The sequence below is a fragment of the Gavialis gangeticus genome, unplaced genomic scaffold (genome assembly GCF_001723915.1).
Source record: "Gavialis gangeticus isolate Ggan-Ray unplaced genomic scaffold, GavGan_comp1, whole genome shotgun sequence".
Classification (NCBI taxonomy): Eukaryota; Metazoa; Chordata; order Crocodylia; family Gavialidae; genus Gavialis; species Gavialis gangeticus.
Window position 1 is genome coordinate 1121587 of NW_017728975.1, and position 19100 is coordinate 1140686.

General features: G+C 41.2%; 1 protein-coding gene across 3 annotated transcripts in view; it reads right to left on the reverse strand.

The window, feature by feature from the left end:
- Positions 1-19100, reverse strand: part of SPTBN1 (spectrin beta, non-erythrocytic 1) — a 261640-nt gene that overhangs the window by 110687 nt on the left and 131853 nt on the right. Inside the window, exon 1 of one of the 3 annotated variants that reach the window (XM_019508062.1) lies at positions 18795-18956. The exons of the other annotated variants lie outside the window; for them this stretch is intronic. Coding sequence (XP_019363607.1) covers positions 18795-18903 — 109 coding nt within the window. The 5' untranslated portion in view covers positions 18904-18956. Of the gene's footprint in view, positions 1-18794; positions 18957-19100 lie in introns of those variants that run through there. 3 annotated transcript variants of the gene reach the window in all.

Sequence of the window (19100 nt, forward strand, 5' to 3'; positions counted from 1 at the left end):
TCTTTACTAATTAGCGAGGATGTGTATTCCTCCTTGATACAGGCCCCCTCTACATGTTATAGCTATTGTCCAATTACCTTGTTAACTGTGCAATAAATTTAGACTGGCTACATGTGCAAGTTAACCGCCCCACTTTAAAAAAGGTCCAGGCAGCTATAAAGTTATTGCTTGAAAATGTGTAATAACTTTATAGCTGGTTTCTACCCAGCTTGAATTTGCACATGTAGGCAGACACCTGGTGCCATCTCCCAGGCACTGGGAAGCAAAACACATTTGGGGGGGGCTGGGAGATCACAGCTGCAGGGGGCCAGGGAGGACACATCCCTTTGGCTGCGAAACTGCAGCAGATGACATGACTCTCAGTCCCAGCTGCCTGTGGGGAGCAACTGGGTCTGACAATTCCTGCACCACATGGGCAGCTGGGACCTAATCCTGCACCTGACATAGCTCTCAGTCCTGGCAGCACCCATGTGGTCCCCACAACTGGGAGCCCCCTCAGCAAAGGGGGCTCCCAGTCACGGGAGTCTGCTTTTTGTGAATCCCTACACCAGCAGTAAGGCTCATTGGATCTAATGAGCAGTCTCACAATTGCATCTCCTACCGTGTGTGTAGTATGGCAGGAAGCATAACTGTGTGAATCACACATTAGATACAATCGTGCCTTTACCTGCGTGTGTAGATGGAGGCAAAGGAACAAATATATTCACTAGGACAATCTACAGACTTTATTGTTTATATTAAAAGAACTTAATACAGGCATTAAATATAATGGGCGAGATGTGCTGCTGCTTCTCCATGTGGAACAGCATAAAACTTGCAGGGAGGCTAAAGGGGTAAGGAATAAGGTAGTTTTAAGCCACCTTTGTGCCTCCCTTGTCTTGGGCTGCACTGCCTGGAGTCTCTGCAGTGCTGCATGCAGAAGCTCTCAAAAGGACTTAAAATGAGAAAGAAAAATTATACAAATGCAAATTGATTTAAAACAAACTAGTTCTGTTGCTTTCTCTCTGATGTTTCTAAACCTCACCCAAACCATAACATGCTGCATAAAACAATGTCAATCCAGCCAAGCATTGCAGAGTTTGGTAAGACAGGTAATTTCACTGTCGTTATTTTCACATGGAATTGAAATTGTTTAGTATTACAATATAAAAATAAGCCCTCAAAGTCAGCTTCAGATCTACATACAGGAATGTTTCTGACAATCTGTGAAAAGTCACATAGGAATAAATGTAACATATAACAATCACAGATCACTTTTAATAGATCCAACTAGAAAATCTTAGTTCATTTTTATTATAGAAGGAAAAATCAGATTGAAGCAGGTTTACAGAGAGGAGTGGCCTCTGAACCACGCTTGCTAGATTGAGTAACCAATGAGAATCAGATATTTAACCCTATTAATAACTGCATTCCTGGATGCCAACAAGCTCTTATTTTATATTATGCGAAGGACATGCACTGAAATCCAAATGTTATACTGGAGACTTAAAACTGTTTAGCACTATGGAAGCCACTCCTCCAAACACACAGGCTCCTGCTTAGCTTCAAGCACATGACCAGCCCCCAAGACTATTCACATGCTTCAAGTAAAGCAGAAGCATAAACACATGCGTAAGTGAGGCCAACTCACATTTCTTCTCATTTCCAAAAATCACATCCTGAGAAAGGTAACTAGAGACATATGAGCACCAAAACAGACTGAACAGAACTGCTGAAGACACAATTTCTGGCATAACTACTGCAATGCATATAGCTTGACTACAACAGTTCATGTAAATGGAATGAAAATCTCTTGTCTGTTAACATAAAAAACCCATCAGGCATAAAAATTCAGCAAAACCATTGCAGCCCTCAGTGCTGAAGAACCTTGGAAAAAAATATTGCAGTTGCAATCAAGAAAGAGAAAAATCGCTTCAATAAAAAGGTCCTAGAACAAGAGTTGACTTAGGCCATGATACCATCTCTGAAACCCCACCAAAGAACAACAGAAATGTCCGAAGTCATAGAAGTGTTGTAAACAGTGCTTCATGACCCAAAAATGGGTTGCAAATATATATGAAAGAGTTGTAAACAAAATTTAAAAATGAATTCTACTTTAAAGGAGAAAAATGTGGGAAACTGTGGCTCTCCCTTGCAGGCTGGCAGAATTCCTGCCTGCAAGGGGCTGCTTGGGGAGCCCCCATTTCCCACACGCACCCACCCCCCGCACCACACACCAGGGAGGCTGGGGCCTAGGGGCCAGGGGCAGCAGGTCAGGAGCGAGGGCACTGCGTTGGGACTGGCCATCAATGTTTACAAATGGGTCCTGGTATAAAAAAGGTTAAGAACCACTGCTCTAAAGTGCGCACAATCTTATGTGGCCTTTGCAGCTTCCTCCAGAAAAACACTGGCGACCAGTACAATGCAGGGAAGTGCCAAGAAGGTTTAAAAAAAAAAAAAAAAAGTCTTTTCCTAACCTATAAGCAAGTTAAAGGGGTATTACTAAGGCTGATAGCAGGGGCAGGGGCTTGTTTTGTAAACTTCCTAGACATGCAGCTGCACAGCACATTGATTTAAATCAAAGCAATTTAAATCACCAAGTGGAAAGCTTCAATTTAAATCATTGACTTAAATCCACCTTTCCATTTGTACTTTACTTATTTCCTAAAGAAAGGTGCATTTGCATGGGTTGAGATAGCTAAACATTTATTTTTTCACTCATTCGATTTATATGCCACCCTTCCCAACAAAAGCTCAGAGCAGCTTACAATAAGAGAACAAAATACATTTAATGAGACTAAACCAAGCCTTTGCACTTGACTTAGTCCATGCTTTTGCTACCTTAGATAGTACACAATAACTATTTACATTTATGTAAGCAATTATATAGGTTAATATTTTCAGAGAATTATTTTTACATTTTGTAATCTAGAAAATGGCAAATGGCATACTGCTTATTTACAAGTTAATTAAATTTTTTTGCTTATCATGCCTGTCAAGCAGCTGCATTAGGATGGTAATTAGAATGGTATTAACCACAAAAACAGCATTTAAAATTTAACAGATAAAATCAGAGCTTAGCTAAGGAAAACCCACAGAATAGGAGCATTAGACCACCTAGGTCTCTTGTACCCAGTAACACAGCCCTTAGATCTCCCACAGGACCAATCCCTTAATACAGTATCTGACCTACTGTGCCACATTTATAAAGCTTGATCTCAAAAAGCTGGATTCCCCCACCCCTCACCCTTAGTTCTTTCTTTATCCAGAAAGGCATGCCACCTAGAACACAACCTTTTTAATAAAGGCTCATGGATTCAACACATTTTTATTAAGCAAATGTTTTAGAAGATTATGAATATCAGCCTTAACTTATTTTGCATTAAACTGAAATCTCATTTCAAATTTTTTTTTTTTTTAAAGAAAAAATAAATAAATATCTGATTTTTGAAGAGCTTTTTGTTCTTATCAGTTGCGAATGGCTGATGCCACATCACTGGGTAACTCCGGCTCACCAAACCACATAGTTACAGTTTTAAGCCAAATGGAGGTGCCTTGGGGTGGGGTCAGACAGGCATTGTTTATCAACTCCTCCATCTTTCCTTTCTGCTCTCCTCCTCTATCCCCTCAACTGCAGTAACATTGGTTCCAGGTCAGCAACCTCAATGAAATCAGGTGTCAGATCTCTTTGTGACAGAGCAGAAGTGCACTTAGCAGCATACTTCTATAATTCAATTATGTGCCCATACTGATGCATGTCAAGGTGTTTCAGAGGTACTCTACTGCAGTGTTTCTCAACCTCTGGATCACAACCCAAAAGTGGGTCACAAGAATATATGAAAGAGTCATGAACAAACTTTTAAAAATGGATTCTCTTTTAAAGGAGAAAAATGTGGGAAATGCAGATTTTCCCTTTCAGGCTGGCAGAGTTCCAGCCTGCAAGGGGTTGCTTAGGGCTCCCCACATCATTGTCCCCATTCCTCCTACCCCACCCCATGTACCCACCCCCCCGACCCAAACATTGTGGGGCTGGGACCTGGGGACAAGGGGCAGCAGGTCAGGAGTGAGGGGCACTGGGTTAGGACTGGCCATCAATATTTAAAAAGGGGTTCTGGTACAAAAAAGGTTGAGAACCACTAGTTTATTATGTAGAAAAGCTGATCACTGTTAAGTACAGACAAGTTAGTAGGGGTGTCAGGATTCAATATAGGCCAATATGAACTGCTAAAATGTGCGTGGTGGATTTCAGTGTCCATTCCCTTAGTTCATACACTGCCAGGGAAAGCAAAAGTTCACACTTGGGCCCTCCTGGTAGTACCATCTTTTCCTGGCCAGTGTAAACTCCACAGCCACCCTCCCTGCTCAGATGAAAGAGGTCTGGTGTTGTGTGCTAGGCTGATTTTGGCAGCAAGCTTCTTTTTTGCTGCCTCTCCTAGGACTATAAGCTTAGCGCTCAAATCTAATCCTACTTCTTAAATCATAAAGCCTTAAATCACCAGAATTCCTCTAGTGTAAATCTTCTGAGAATGAAAAATGTGGCCATTACAGTTTTGGCCAATATAAATGACTAAATGTATAAATAAACCACTTGATACAATAAATAAATCCATCAAGAATGCATTTAAAATATTAAAACATTTGGAAATATAAAAATTGGAAGTTAGATGTTATTTTTATAATCATTAGCTATTAAATTATATATTTATTTTTTACACTATTTTAAATTAAAAACACATATTTAAGCAACCAACATGTCAATTAGGATTAATAATATTTCCAATTTTTTGGCAGATTTCATAATCTCACTGCACGATTTGTTCAGTTCATTTAGTTTCCAGAGCCACCGAGTAATTTACATTTGATAATTACAGGCTATGTGGTATAACGAGAGAGACCAATACACATGATGAAAGCAGAAAGTATAATGGTAATAAAAATTGTGTAGGCCACAGCAAAAATTACGTCTACTAACCGGAGTCTCTGGACAATTCATGTCATAAAGCCATTTTCAAAAAGAGATTTAAAAATGTAAATGACATTAAATGGGATTTGAAGCAGATTGCCAATAAGAAACATTAAAAAGAAAAGCTACCTTCTCTGTTCTATATACGTAGCCCTGAAAGCCTGCACAGCTGCCACTGAAATCTCAAATATTCTCCTTGCTTGAGGTTTGCAGAACAGAGCCATTTACCATTTATGTATTTAAGAAATGCTCCAGAAAAATTTGCATTAAAAAATTACATTCCATTGGGGAAAATTCATGCTGGGTATGTTTCAGTAAGTCACTCAGAACTTGAAATGAAAAATCACCCATAAAAGGGACATGGTTGGTCAAAACTGAAGCTTATAAATCCCGTCATTTTGGTGGTATCAGCTCTTTTAAATTTCTCTAGAAACTGCTGTTCCTTCTAATCTTTCACCTCAGAATTTTTATTTCAGTATATAAAAAAAATTCCCTTGCTCGGTTCCAGCCCAAAGCTGATTTACTTATTTGTGTTGGTAGAATGGAGAAGTTTAAGCAAATTTACTTCAACCTTTTGAGTTTTGTAAGAGTGAAAAAAAAACATAAATCCAGTAAGATACAGTAATTTCCTGCTCAGCTGAATTCATTCCTAAATTGTAGCAGGGGCCATAAACTAGAAAGTTCATCTTTGACTTGTTCTCTCAATCGCACAGACTTAAAAGGCAAGGCAAGTTTGAAGGAAACTGAGGTAGTGCTTTGTTTTGGATTAAGAATAGACCATTTCTCTAACCCTTTTAAGTGAATCTGATTAAGGGTTCTCTACTCTCTACCTGATGAAAGGTGTCTGTGCCCCAAAGCTTGCAATTAAAGAAATTTCTTTGCAAAAATCTTGTTGGTCTAATAGAAGATATCACCTCTGCCCACAAGCCCTGATTGCCATAAAAACTAGAGCTGTCACCTTTCCACATAACTTCAGGTTTCTTTTCCATTTCCTTTTTGCTTAAATAAAACAAGGAAATTAAGGGCCAACATTTAAGAGAGTAAAGTGCTCAAAAACTCTAAAAATTCTATAAGTTATGGTCATTTCAGCGATACCACCTTAGCCATGATGCACATTAAGTAGCTACTCTGTTCTTTTTGTCAAATATAAGTCTTAATACTTTATTTTGTTATCAACGTATGTCATGAAATATAAAAAAGGTGTACCGTATAGCTTAGTATATATTTGACAAACAATCTTGACTTTTCCAAACAAAAGTGCTTTATTAATCAATATCAACGCAAGAAGTGAGTCATCACCTATCAATATTAAAGTGATATTAATGGTATTTAAAACAAAAAAACCCTATTCATTTATTTGATGTACACTGACCTTCCCATTTTAAGCCCCAGTTTAGCACGGTACTAAGACACACTTCTAAACAAGTTTGTGAATAGTCCCGCTGAACTCACTGGAGCCACTGAGATGACCAAAGTCAGGAATGTGCTCAACTACCTAGATGTATCAGGCGCTTAATAGAGATGTGTAGATCTGCACACAGACAGCATGGAAGACTTCATGCTGTAAAACTGTATTTACAACTATGCCTTTTCAAAGGGCATGTGTGAGCTCTGTGGACACCTACCCAACTTCTGTATTCTTAATGTCTGACATACGCTAATTAAATAAGGATTTTCTTGTGCATGTACATATGAGCTCATGTAAACCCAACTCAAGCGCCTACACAGTTCTGATTTGTGAAAATGCTCTCTGCCTGCCCTTTAAAAAAAATAGTCCAGCATGACCTACAGTAGCTTCTGGGAAAATGTAGTTTAAACCTGGCAACAGGAACAAACCAAAAATGAAGGTTTGTTTACGTAAAATCATGGGGGACAAGATGGAAAGAGTTCTTTGGAGGGCAAGAGGCATTTTAGCACTAATTCATATGTGCACATGCGCACACATATAGAAGTGAGAGAGACAGACAGACAGACAGACAGACAGAATATGTGTTATATATACCTCTGTTAACAAATGTTGAGAGTCTGGCACACCACATCTATGGAGTTCAGGAGAGATCAAAAATAAAAGGGAGCCTTTTGCCTAACACATTGCTCTGGGCACTGCAAAGATCACACAGCGGCGTCGCTTTCCTCACCTTAGCCCAGATTCTGCAGTACAGGAACATTTTACACTTCCCCCTCGGGTCCTAAGCTCAGCACAGACTGTCTGGAGAGGGTGCCCTCCATACCCTATGCTTCCTCCCTGTTGAGCAGGAGACTGGTCAAGGAAGGGAGAGAAGGGCCAAATGGTCCTGACAAGGGAACTCTGGGACCACTGGCAGCATGTATTACTTAGAAAATAATAAATTTAAACAGTGAGGGGATTAACCTGCTAATTTCTGGGTGGCTTTACACTTTTACATCTCTGTTGAATTCGACAATTCCACACAATCTGACGTAATAAAAATGTTTCTGGGTTCCATGCTTTATTTTTTATTACAGCACTATCTATGCTCTTTTGCGAATAGCTTTAATATTCTCAGACAGAAAGGGCTTGTGCCAAATTTCTGTATGCAATGCTATTTTTACAGTCTAGTTACAGACAGAACATAACTATTTCTGTCCTAAAAACTGTATAAAATTCCCAGCAGAGACACCACTCCCAGAAAAGGTTGAAGGAAAGAGAGAGTTAAATCAGTTGCAGCTTAGTACTGAAGGGAGAAATGTGCCACACTTTCCATTTCACATCCCATGTCTCACTATGTGCATTCTTATAATAGTAACTTAAGCAAAAGCTATGAACAGCCACGCTCAGATGCAATTAGAACATAATCAGGTATTACAGACTACTGGATTATTACTGCACCTGTAAAAATGACAGTAGGTCAAAAGGTTACCTGGGTAACAACTACAGAACTGTTCAACTTTCCTATTGCACAACTGCTTCCTTACGTTATAAGCCAAACTCAGCCTCCTCTTACTGGATAAGGCAACATGGATAAAGAACAGGTTACACTGGGTACAAAAAACAGACTAAGTGAAGCACATGGTGGTTGATGGGAGTAAACTAATCCCAGAGGGGGCAAAACTTAATCCACACAGACATAACTGGAATATAGCTTCAGTCTGCTCATGTCACCAGTGCCTGTTCTTCAAGCCACTGGATCCATTTAAACAGATCCCCTGGCCCCTCATTCCACTCAGTACTGGCACACGGAGCTCACCTGTACAACATACAAGAAGCAGATATGCTCCCCTCTCATAACCACTAAGCTCTTGGCTCATGTAACTACACCTGTGTACTTATCTGGGGCATATATTCATGCTCAAGAGGAACTTTGTTCTTCTCAAAAAACTAGAGACAGGTTAAACTGTAATTACTGATCACAGAAACAAATCTTTCTGGCACCTCTAACAGTCCAAAATTCAACATAAAACAAATGTCTGAAATTCTTGAAGCACCTCCTCTATTTATGCACAATTGGTTTAATTGCTATATCATAATGAGCTTTACTCACGCTAAACTGCTCTCACATCCGCAGCTACAGTACAGTCTGAAAAAAACGTAAAAGATGCACACACCCCAAAAAGAATGGCTTCTGTATTAACGGGATACTTCTGCTTCCCTCCCAATTACCATTGTTATGAAAAGATATTCACAGATGTGCTAAATAACTTACTTTCCCAACCAAGGGCAGAGTTAGCTAACTACAAGTAAATTGACTTCGTTTTTTTTGGCGACACCTAGGAAACCTGGATATATTTTTACTTTCCTTATTTGTGCGACTTCAGTCATGTTCAAATCATACGCAAAACTCAGCAATGTTATCAGAATAAAAAGACCCAAAGAAGTTTGTTGTATTTCAAGGGGAAAACCCAACACGTGATATCAGTGCAGAGAAGCTGCAACCCAAAAGCAGCAGAACTGTGAGAAAAACAAAGGAGCGAGCCTACAGTGCAGAGAGAAAGCTCAATGGTGCAGATCCTCAGCTTTGTACAATAATGTAGCTCCATTAGCTGCAGCGGAGTAATCTCAAACATGCATCACCCAAGAAGCTTACTCTGAGGGCATCACCAGACTCCAAACACCTCTTCACAATCATGTTAGGCCTTATCCTACCTTAAAAATCTTTTGGAAACCAAAACATTTTCTTGCAACAAATTTGCATCGCTGTAATTTCATTTCTATTTGTCAGATGATCTGCGGGAAAACTCATAAATGCCATGTAGCACAGCAACACTGAATTTACATCAAGCCACAGTATGAAAAAGAATCTCCCTTGTTTACAATTAGCATGCAATGTTAAAGCATGTACTGTAACCTCTGCACCTTGCAGCCATTTAAAATGCATTTCTACAGCATTTCCCAGCTACGTAATCCTCTTCTGAGATGAGCATCTGTCTACTGCTTTTAACAAGAGACGGTAAGTAAGAGTCCTTTGGCTTTCCATTAAAAGCAGAATTCATTAGAAACCTCTGCCCTATAATTTTTACATGCACATGTCTGAGATACAACTCCCAGAGGAAGATGTTGGTGGACTTTCTGGTTTGGGGACTATTAACAACATGCTTATGGAACAAAATGGAATTAGACATCTTATGTTTGCAGATGAAAAGGCATGTGCCTAATTAGCAATTCACAGATCATGTTTAGGATAGCTATACGTGTGGGCTCGTGCCTATAGTCTAATACACAATTCTGTACCGTTCTTTAGTAAAATGTATTTTACTCCCAATAACAATTACCTAACACACAGAAGACTTTATTATCAGCCAACTGTGTGCTCTGTAATGATCTCCTGCTCTTATTTTTATGAAAACAAAAACTGAGAGGACATTAAGTTATCTAGATTTCCAGTTACATTATTTCATGATTAAAAGGCAACTCAGTAATGCCAAATCTTTCACAAGACCTTTAAAAAAACAACACACAAATGCAGCCTCTAGACTGTGCTGTGATTTACTATATGCCTGTTTAAATGTACTGTCCCTCTTGAACACTGAAGGTCCTTTTACATCAATTTTTTTCTAAAGGAAACACAGTGGGGCATTCAGCATATCTAGGGAGACTGGTTAATATTAGTTTGGCTACAGTAGTTTTCCTTCACAAAGGACACTCTCAGCTCAAGATAGCCTAGTTCCAGCAGCAACTGTACGAGGTCCTTTGTTTTAATATAGATTCTCTCTGCCATTATGACCTTAGATTCTACATCAAAAGTCACAAGCATGACTGATCCTCATCCATCTTGTGTTCCCTCGTCTGAAAGAAACAGACTTCTGCTATGAACATCTTCAACAAGCACTGGACATTTTTGATTGTTCTGACAGGCCATTTTCATCTATACCCAGTATGTATTCTGGGAAGCAAAAGGGCATAAGGAGAGAGAAATCATATTGGGCACTCAGGCTAACTACATTCTCATCATCTCCCCCTCTCCCCCCCACATATGGTCAACAATCCATTTAAACTGGGGAGAACAGAAAGGCACTTCAAACTATTTGCACTCGTGCCAGTGGATGGAGCACATTGTGTCCTCTGGGCTTTTGTATTCGCTTTTCCTGTTTTGGTCTTGACATAACAAATCCAGAACTGTATAACAATAAAGGGTTAGCAGTAATGTGGTGTAATCCACAGATTTCTAATTCTTTCCATTAATGACCTTTAGTCCAACTTTGACAGTACTAACAAAAAAATGTATATAGGAGACTAGCTTTTCATCCATACACCCATTTAGTAACCTTTGAAGACAGTAAATCAGTCAGATTGAAGGATGACACTAAAACAAGCGTTACCTTGTGTGGGAGCCACACAAGTTAAATTCTGACTCCATTGTATCTGAAGTACAAAGCGGCTTCTGGTCCACCCTCTTACCCAGTTCTTTTCTTTCCTCCTGCTTCTACAACTTAAAAGAGAAACCAGTTCCTACTACTTTGCTTAATAACTTTCTTAATGCTGTTTATTCAGTGTGGAGATCGCTCATTTTTCATGTGGGGAAAAACAGGTCATTCCCATACACTGACACTGAATAACTGATATTTGATACTTTCACATCAACTTGAACAGGAACAAAAAAAGCCTGAAGAGATGGTAGTAATTAAATAGCCTTTCACTGAATTGGCTCCAATCAGCATCAAGAAAAAAGGTTCTGCATCTTCATACTTTCAGCTCTATTTCCAATACATCTTATTAAACACAATATAATGTGCTGCTCTAACAGACAACAGAATGGCAGGTGAGCACAGCAAACAGTTAAAGTGAGCCATACTGCAAATCTGTAATTTCTTCTCCTCTCACCCCTTCCAAGATCTTTAGTTTATGCTGATTCTAATTACATTCAGGGCATACATTTAAAAGGCAAAAGAAAAGCTGAAGGAAGAAAGAAAAAAAAAGAAGTTAGTGAGGACAACACAGATTTAAGACAGAAATTAGTTAAGAAAACGCTTGTTGCATTGGCTCTTTACGATGACCTTCAACTGGATGCAGTCTGTCTGGAGCTCACTCCAAGTCAGTCAGAAAGCAGGGTATCACCTTAGAGCAATGGTTCTCAACCTTTTTATACTCAGGACCCCCCCTACCATAACTTTTGTGAATTGAGCAGCATGCCATTCCAAGAACTAATGTTTATTACAGTACTTATCTCCTTGCAGAGAGGCCATGGAGAGCCTATGCCTGTCCTTATTTGCTTATTTCCTCACACCTGGAGCCTGTGCCTCCCCTTATCTGCTTATCTCCTCACACTTCCTGCTACCCCTTCAAAGAATCTTGCAGGTACCGGAGGCATGAGCTGTTTGCTGCCTATTTCCTCAGATCCAAGACTTACAGAAAGGGTTTAAAAGAAAGGGACAAACAGGTGGAACTGCAAACTGAAGCAAAAAGTGGGTTGGTTGCTCAAAAGACTCTTCCCCCTGCCTTCTGCCTGACTTCAGGCTAACAGGGCTAAGCATCTCTCCATTCCAAGTCAGTGGCAAAACTGTAATAAGATGGAGTAGGACTAGGATGATAAACCTATTTAAAACAGAAACCTGCTTCCCCGCTTGTCTGCTTCTGGATCCTCTACTACATTTAGCCAAAAAAAATATATATATATATATATATCACAATATAAAAATGCAAAGGGCTAACTCTGAAGCTGGTGCAAGTCTGCATGGCGCCATTAAAATCAGTCAGTTTCAAGCTCATATGGTTAAAAGCAAACATTGCAAATGTAAAACCAACTGAGCCTTTTATGAGAAGTCTGAAACAGACGCTCTGACAGGTGTGAAGTTTCCCAAGTTCTACCAATGCTACATTGACCCTTGCATCTAACAATGTAAGGGCTAGCATTTTAGGCCGGGGTATCAAACTCATCAGGATGAGGCCCACAGATCGGGCCCACAGATGAGCCCCACACATCAAATCTAGTGTGCAGGGCCAGTCTGGTGTGGCTGCTTCATGGAGTGCGCTCCCAATTAGCCCTGCACTCCACATGCAGTGCACATCCCACACTAGCCTGCACTGCATGCAGTGCATCCCAAACCAGTCTCATATACCATATGCAGCACACAAAGCTAGGCTGGTGTACACTGCCAGTTCAAAGCATGTCACGTGCAGTGTGTAATCTGGTATGAGACCCATGGGCAACACCACGGGCCAGATAATAAGGCTCCATGGGAAGGATCTGGCCCATGAGTCATATCTTTAACATCCCTGATTTAGGCTATTTCCCTGCAGAAACATCCCTCTAACATGCTTGTATTACATTTTTAAACTGCCTCCCACATCTGCACAGGTTCCAAGAACCAAAAGTACCACCTACCCAGCTTTCTCTTGATTACCTGTTTGATGAAGTTATGTACACACACTACAAAATCCTGCAGCACTGAAACTTGTGCAGGCACTGAAACTTTTGCAGGAAGAGCCATTTATATTTAATATCAAATCAACACAAGGGGTAGTTCCTAGCCAAATATTAATTTTCATATTAAATTAAATAAAAGCTTCCCCTTCTTAATGTAGATGAAGCTGCCATGCCAGCTCCAGTCTGACATAATGTAGTGCCCCAGAATCTAGATACCTTGCTACAGTATTTCAGGTAAAGACTACCAGGGCATTATGTAAATACTATGGTATAATTTGAATATGGCAACTGCAACTGAGGGCAACTGCACTTTTCTGGAAAAAAGCCTAAACTGTAAGGAAGTTTTAATCTACTTTGTACCACTGTGCTTCTCTGCCTCAAGTTTTCATCACAACTCTGCAAAGAACTGACAAGAGGAGGCACAAGGATGCAAAAATGGCTTAAATTTGGCCAGCTAATTTTAGGAACAGACAGGGACTAAACACAAGCCCCAGCAGGTGCTTTGCTTTAAAGTCAGTTTTAATGGAGAAGTTGGATGCTCTAATTACAACCCAGAGCACGTCATTTCCTCTGACTTAAATCCCCAAATTAGATACTCAACTAAGTGACAGGATTGTTTTTAAAGCCTTTTCTTTTAACAGTTGCATACATATAAATATTTTCAATGAATATCTAAACACAGGACACTTTCAACAATATTCAATCGCTGTCTTCTTAGCCTTTCAAAACAGCCACATAAAAACAAGCCTAGGATCTGAATGTGCTTTGCAGAATTATTTTTTAAACAGAAGGAACAGAATCAAGATCTTCATAGAAATAAATATCCCAAACATATCATTAAGGAAAATTCAATGAATTAGCAAACATTTCCTTTCCTTTATAACTTGTGTTAGCCTGTCCCCAGCATATATTAGGAGTAAAGGGGCTGCAAAGGGCTGAGTACCAGGCAGAGTTTGACCTAAAGAACATGAATAGATTTGCAATTCAAATTGGCTCGAAGTAAAAAAAAGAAAAGGGGGGAAAATGTAAAATTGAGTGACATTTTATGTGAAATTAAATTTAACTTCCTTTGCCTCACTTCTAGTAGCAATTAGCATAACAAGGAAAGCTAGTAGCTAAGTTAAAATAGGGTGTCCATTACTAATCACTGGCTATAGCTATGCAGATCATGAAATTCTCCAGAACTGAAGCGCTGCACCAACAAAAACATCTCTCTCTACCAAATTCTAAGAGGGCAAACCCTGATCAGACTCTTAACTCCCCAGTGGGTCCTGGCTGTAGACAAATGCAGGGATTCCATTGCGCCAGGTCAAACTGCCCTCCACAACTCTCACGAGGGCAGTTTCCACAGGGATTCCCCACGTATGTTCATGGAAGACTGGAGGAGTAAGGCCAGTGCATCTTGTCTACTGAACTTCTTAGACATAAAGGGCCGTAGAGGGGGTGGGGATTCCTGACAGCAGTGCTGTGTACAGCCTCATAGCTTGGCTGGATTCACACGTGAATATAATGCATAACCGCGCCATCAAAGACAATTTCCTTCAATTACTTAGAGATGGAGAATTGCATTGGCTCTTTTCCCCTGCCAAACTCAAATCCCAGATGCCAAACCTGTCTAATCTAGGCTGGTGCACACCTAAGTGGGGCTGAGGGGCTTTGGTCTCAAGGCAAAGCTTGCTGCAGAGAACATGCATCACAATCAGAAGATCATTTTCATTTTTTAGCTTAGGTAAAGCTGCCTCATCAGGTTCCCTCTTAATACAATGCTTACTGTGAGGAACTCAACTGATACATTACTACCATATTTCACTTGTACTCCTGCTCACTAAACACATTCACTCACTCAAACTCCTTCCCTATTAAAAGAAATCCTTACAAAAAGTTGTAAGTTAAATCCAAAATAAAGCTCCTCTGTTGGTCTGATCCTTGGTCATCCTCCCTACAGAACTGGTATTGAAAGACTGAGTGTAAGGAAGAAACCATCATATTCCACCTTGAGGCTTTGGAAACTCTCATCCTAGAGCAGCGTTTCTCAACTTGCGGGTCGCAAGAATATATGAAACAGTCGCAAACAAACTTTAAAAATGGATGAAACTTTTAAAAATAGATTCTCCGTAAAAGGACAGAAACATGGGAAGAGTTCCAGCTTGCAAGGGGCTGCCTGGGGCCCTCCATGCCCCACACACCTCCCCTCCTGTCCCACACACTGGAGAGCTGGGGTCTGGTAGGCAGCAGGTTGGGAGTAAGGGGCAATTGGGTGGGGATTGTCCACTGATATTTACAAATAGGTCTTGGTACAAAAAAAGGTTAAGAACCACTGTCCTAGAGGACATTTGAGCACAACCACTTAACTATAAAGCAAAGATAAGGACTGAGCTCAATTCCTTTGAAGTCCATAAGGAGTGAGGGGAGGCTGCCTTGTGGGTGTTAGGTCAAGCCTGGTATCTTGGAAACTAAGCTGTTTCTGAAAGCCCCTGAAAAATACACAAGTAAAAATGAAGCCTCTAACTTGATAGTCTGATGATGAATTATAAAAGAGAGACAATCTGTTGTTTAATCGAAGCTGCTCCGACACGCTTTAACAGCGTGTTGAAGCAGCCCCACTGCATGTGTATAAGCACCCTAGAGGTGTGAATCTACCCTACTATCTATCTTCCACACTCCCATCAAGCATAACAATGAATCCCACAAGGTTAGAACAAGAAAGACAATAAGCTCAATTACTAGTAATAGCACATTTTTATTTTGCTTCTCAAACAATTTCTCGTCTGAACTGCAATACCTTAAGTGGGTTAAATAGGAATAGGTTTCCTGCAGGACCCTGTCTGAGGCCTGTCTTCGTTTCTGGTCAGTTCTTTCACTACCTTAAGGTTCCCATTTAATGCTTAACTGACCATAAAGAACGGATCCACCATATTTAAGACTAGCAAAACTAGTGATATTATTTCTCACTTACAAACTGACCATAATAAACCAACCCTTACATACACTTAAAAAAAAAAAAAAAAGTAAGGAACTTGAGCAACAAACTTCTTCAGTCTCTAAACTTGCACTGCTATTCCCAATGGCAGGCTGATGAGTTATGATGACCTTGAAGAACAAAGTACTCCGAGTCTACAGATGATGACCACACTTTCCCACTTTCAGTTTTCTTCATGTGCATCTGCATTTTAATGCCACTTGTACTATTAGTGCCAGTTTAACAGTTTCTTTCCTTATGCCTCTGCTGCCTGAGGACTCTCTTCATAAGCATGAATAGGGTTAAGTGCCCTCACCTCACAACCATCAGCATCCTGTAACAACTTCTTTATGAGAGCTAGAAGAGTTTTTTGGGTGGGATGTTACCACAGATTGAATGTACCCTTGTTATCTACAGATATGGCATCTAATCATTTAAACAACCTTGAAACACAATGAGAAGCATTGTCTAAAAATCTCTCAGCCTCAGAGTCAAGTTTATCAGCAGAATTGCTTTGAGCTTACCATTGAGACACTTCTTTACATTTTAAATAGCTGATTAGAAGGGCATGTAGTCATCATTTGGGGTCTGAATCAGTACTCATCTTAGGGGCAGGCTCAGGTTGCCTCCTTGCTCCTTTGCTCTTCTCCAGTTCCAACCCCACAGCCTCCTCTACTTTCCATGAGGCAAGATCAAAACACAGTCATCCTCACCACTGAATTTACCTACATCTTCGTAGGTAAACACAGAGCCTGGGCACTTGCTCTACATTTTGAGTACCTCTTACAGGGGATGCGATACAGTTCTTCAGAACTGAATGGCATCTAGCAAAACTGGATGTAGACACCCAAAAATGGAAACCTTCCAGATCATGGAAAACAGTGGCATGGTTCCGGATCAGAGGAAGGTCAAAGGAAGTTAAGTTATTCTGTTCTGTCTCCGTTATGTGAGCAGATGCATCTCAAGAGAAGTATCACTTCTGTTATCTATTTGGTAACCCATAGCATAGTAGAGGGAACACCCAAAACAAGAAGGGCAATAAGATTTGAGTGATACTTCTCTCTTGCGACTGCAGAATTAGCAAGGTACGGCCATGTCATTATTATTTGCTTTTGAGCATTCTGTAATGGGAAAGGGCAAACATCATGAAAGTGTAAATTACAAATACTGTCATTATTGGGCTCATTATAGCCAGTCCTGAACTTTCATTTCCACACTAAGCAGCTACCAGCACACATCACTTTGACCAAAAAGTATATTATTTTGAGACAGTTTGGAGGGTAAGAATCACTTTAACATTTTAAACCAGTCGCCAAGTGAACTTTCAAAATGTTTCTCAATGTGAGGCGTTAACCCCATTGTGTCAGCCCAGCCAAACCACCCCTTCACACCACATGGCACTGGGTGTTGCTGCTTGGAACTTTATGGAGTATTTAGTGCATAATGTAAGACATTTCCTGCGCTTACACCCCACCCCACAAGATGGTCAGCACTATTTATCAAATCAAATCCCCCCCAGCATTGTGAATAAACAGCCTTTGTTATGGGCATCTGCTGCCAAGCCCCTTCCTCCACTTACTAACAAATTCCTTGGTTTTTATCTGTTCATTCTTTGGAGGAAATTGCAGCACACTCAGGGAGACTTGTGACAGTGAATTGTATTCTAAAGTCAACACACACAACGCATTCCTTCCTTCGAGGGGAAAATGCACTTTCCAGGCTGACTGCTGCAATCTGCTTCAACCTGATGTAAACAAACTGATCACGGATTCCTCAACTGGCCAAACTGACAGTGATAAAATCTGCATTGTTAGACTTCTAGCTTACCCATGGGAAGAGAAATGAACCAACATTTATTTCCCCATCATCCCCACCCCCCCAACGTCACAACTTCACCTTGTTCTTCTGAAAGTAACTATTGCAGTTCTGACAGATGCCTTAACTAAAGGTTTTAAGGTATTCCCTTCCTTGTAAACTTGGAGCCTGGATTTTTCCAGCCCTGCTGAAGGAATGTCTAGTTACTAGCGTTTAAAATGTTGTCACTTTATCTCTTTGGATCCAGAGCCCAGTCATTACTGTGAGCCAGTTTACTAGATAAACAAACTTGATGAATGAAAGAATGTGCTTTCCCCTCTCACCCTTGCCCTTTATCCCAACAAATACAAACATTCCCCCTCTCAGCCAAGGCTCTTCCCTCTCTGACAGGAACCACGAGACCACACTTGTGGCACAAATTAAACTAAGAAACATGTACAGCAAAGCTGAACTTCAGTGCACTTAGGCGGCTCAGGGATCATTTACTGAAATCGCATGGATTTGCAAAAGTAAGAGGTTTGAGTGGTGAATCCCTTTTGATTTTCAGACCGAAGAGTCTGCATGGTTCATTCATTCCTGAAGCACGCTTTACACACAGCGCCTAGGTCTATGCCATGAGAGGGGGAGAGGGAGAGAGAAATGCAGGCCTGATTCTCTTCTATTACACTGGTGATACTCTTGATTTGTGCTCAAAATATAAAGGCCTGTTCCCTGCGACAAATAGACTACTTCTAAAAACAAATGCCTGTTTCCTGTTTTCACACAAAGAATTAAATCAACATGAAAAGACACCCTCCCAACCCCCAAGTGCTATCAGAGACACACTGCAAACAACAGAAAGGTCCCAGTAGGTAAGTGTTTTCTCCTAACACAGCTCCCACAGACTTGCCACCCTCCCACACCTTGGAAAGGACTTTCCAGATTGGAAAATGACAGGTTACACCTCTCCCCACGAGGCCCTGTGAGGAGGAATGGGAAGGCATTTCTCCAGGTTAAAACCCCATAGGTTCCCAGCTGTAATTTGCAAGGGCGGTGGGGGGTTCAAACAAAGCAACAACAAAAAAGCCCACTCCCCTCCCCTCCCTTCTCCCCCATCTTCCTATTGTTCTACAGCTGGGGGGGGGGAGGTAATCCTTTCTAGCCTGAGATGTGCAAGACCAGAGCAGCCAGTCCCACTTCACACAGCCCCTGCACCCTTTCTCCTCCCAGCCGGCGTGTTTGGAGGCCGCGCAGCTTAGCAACCCCGCCGGCCTCTTACCTTGCAGCTGCTTGAACCTCCCTTCCAGCTGGTTGTAGTTGTAGGGCACCTGCGCGGCGTAGCCGGGAGACAGCGGCCCGGGCATGCCGCCTGCTTTCTGCCCTTCCATCTACAAGCCGAGCCACGAGGGCGGCATCCAGCACCGCCGGGCCCGCACACCTGCCCCTGCGCCTGTGCCCAGCGCCGCGCCTGGGCTGCAAGGAGGCAGCGTGGAGCCCCGCGCACACCCCCGGGCTGGCAGCACGCGCCGCAGCCACTGCCTGCAGGGCCTCGCCTCCTGATGTCACGGCATTAGCATAGGCGCGG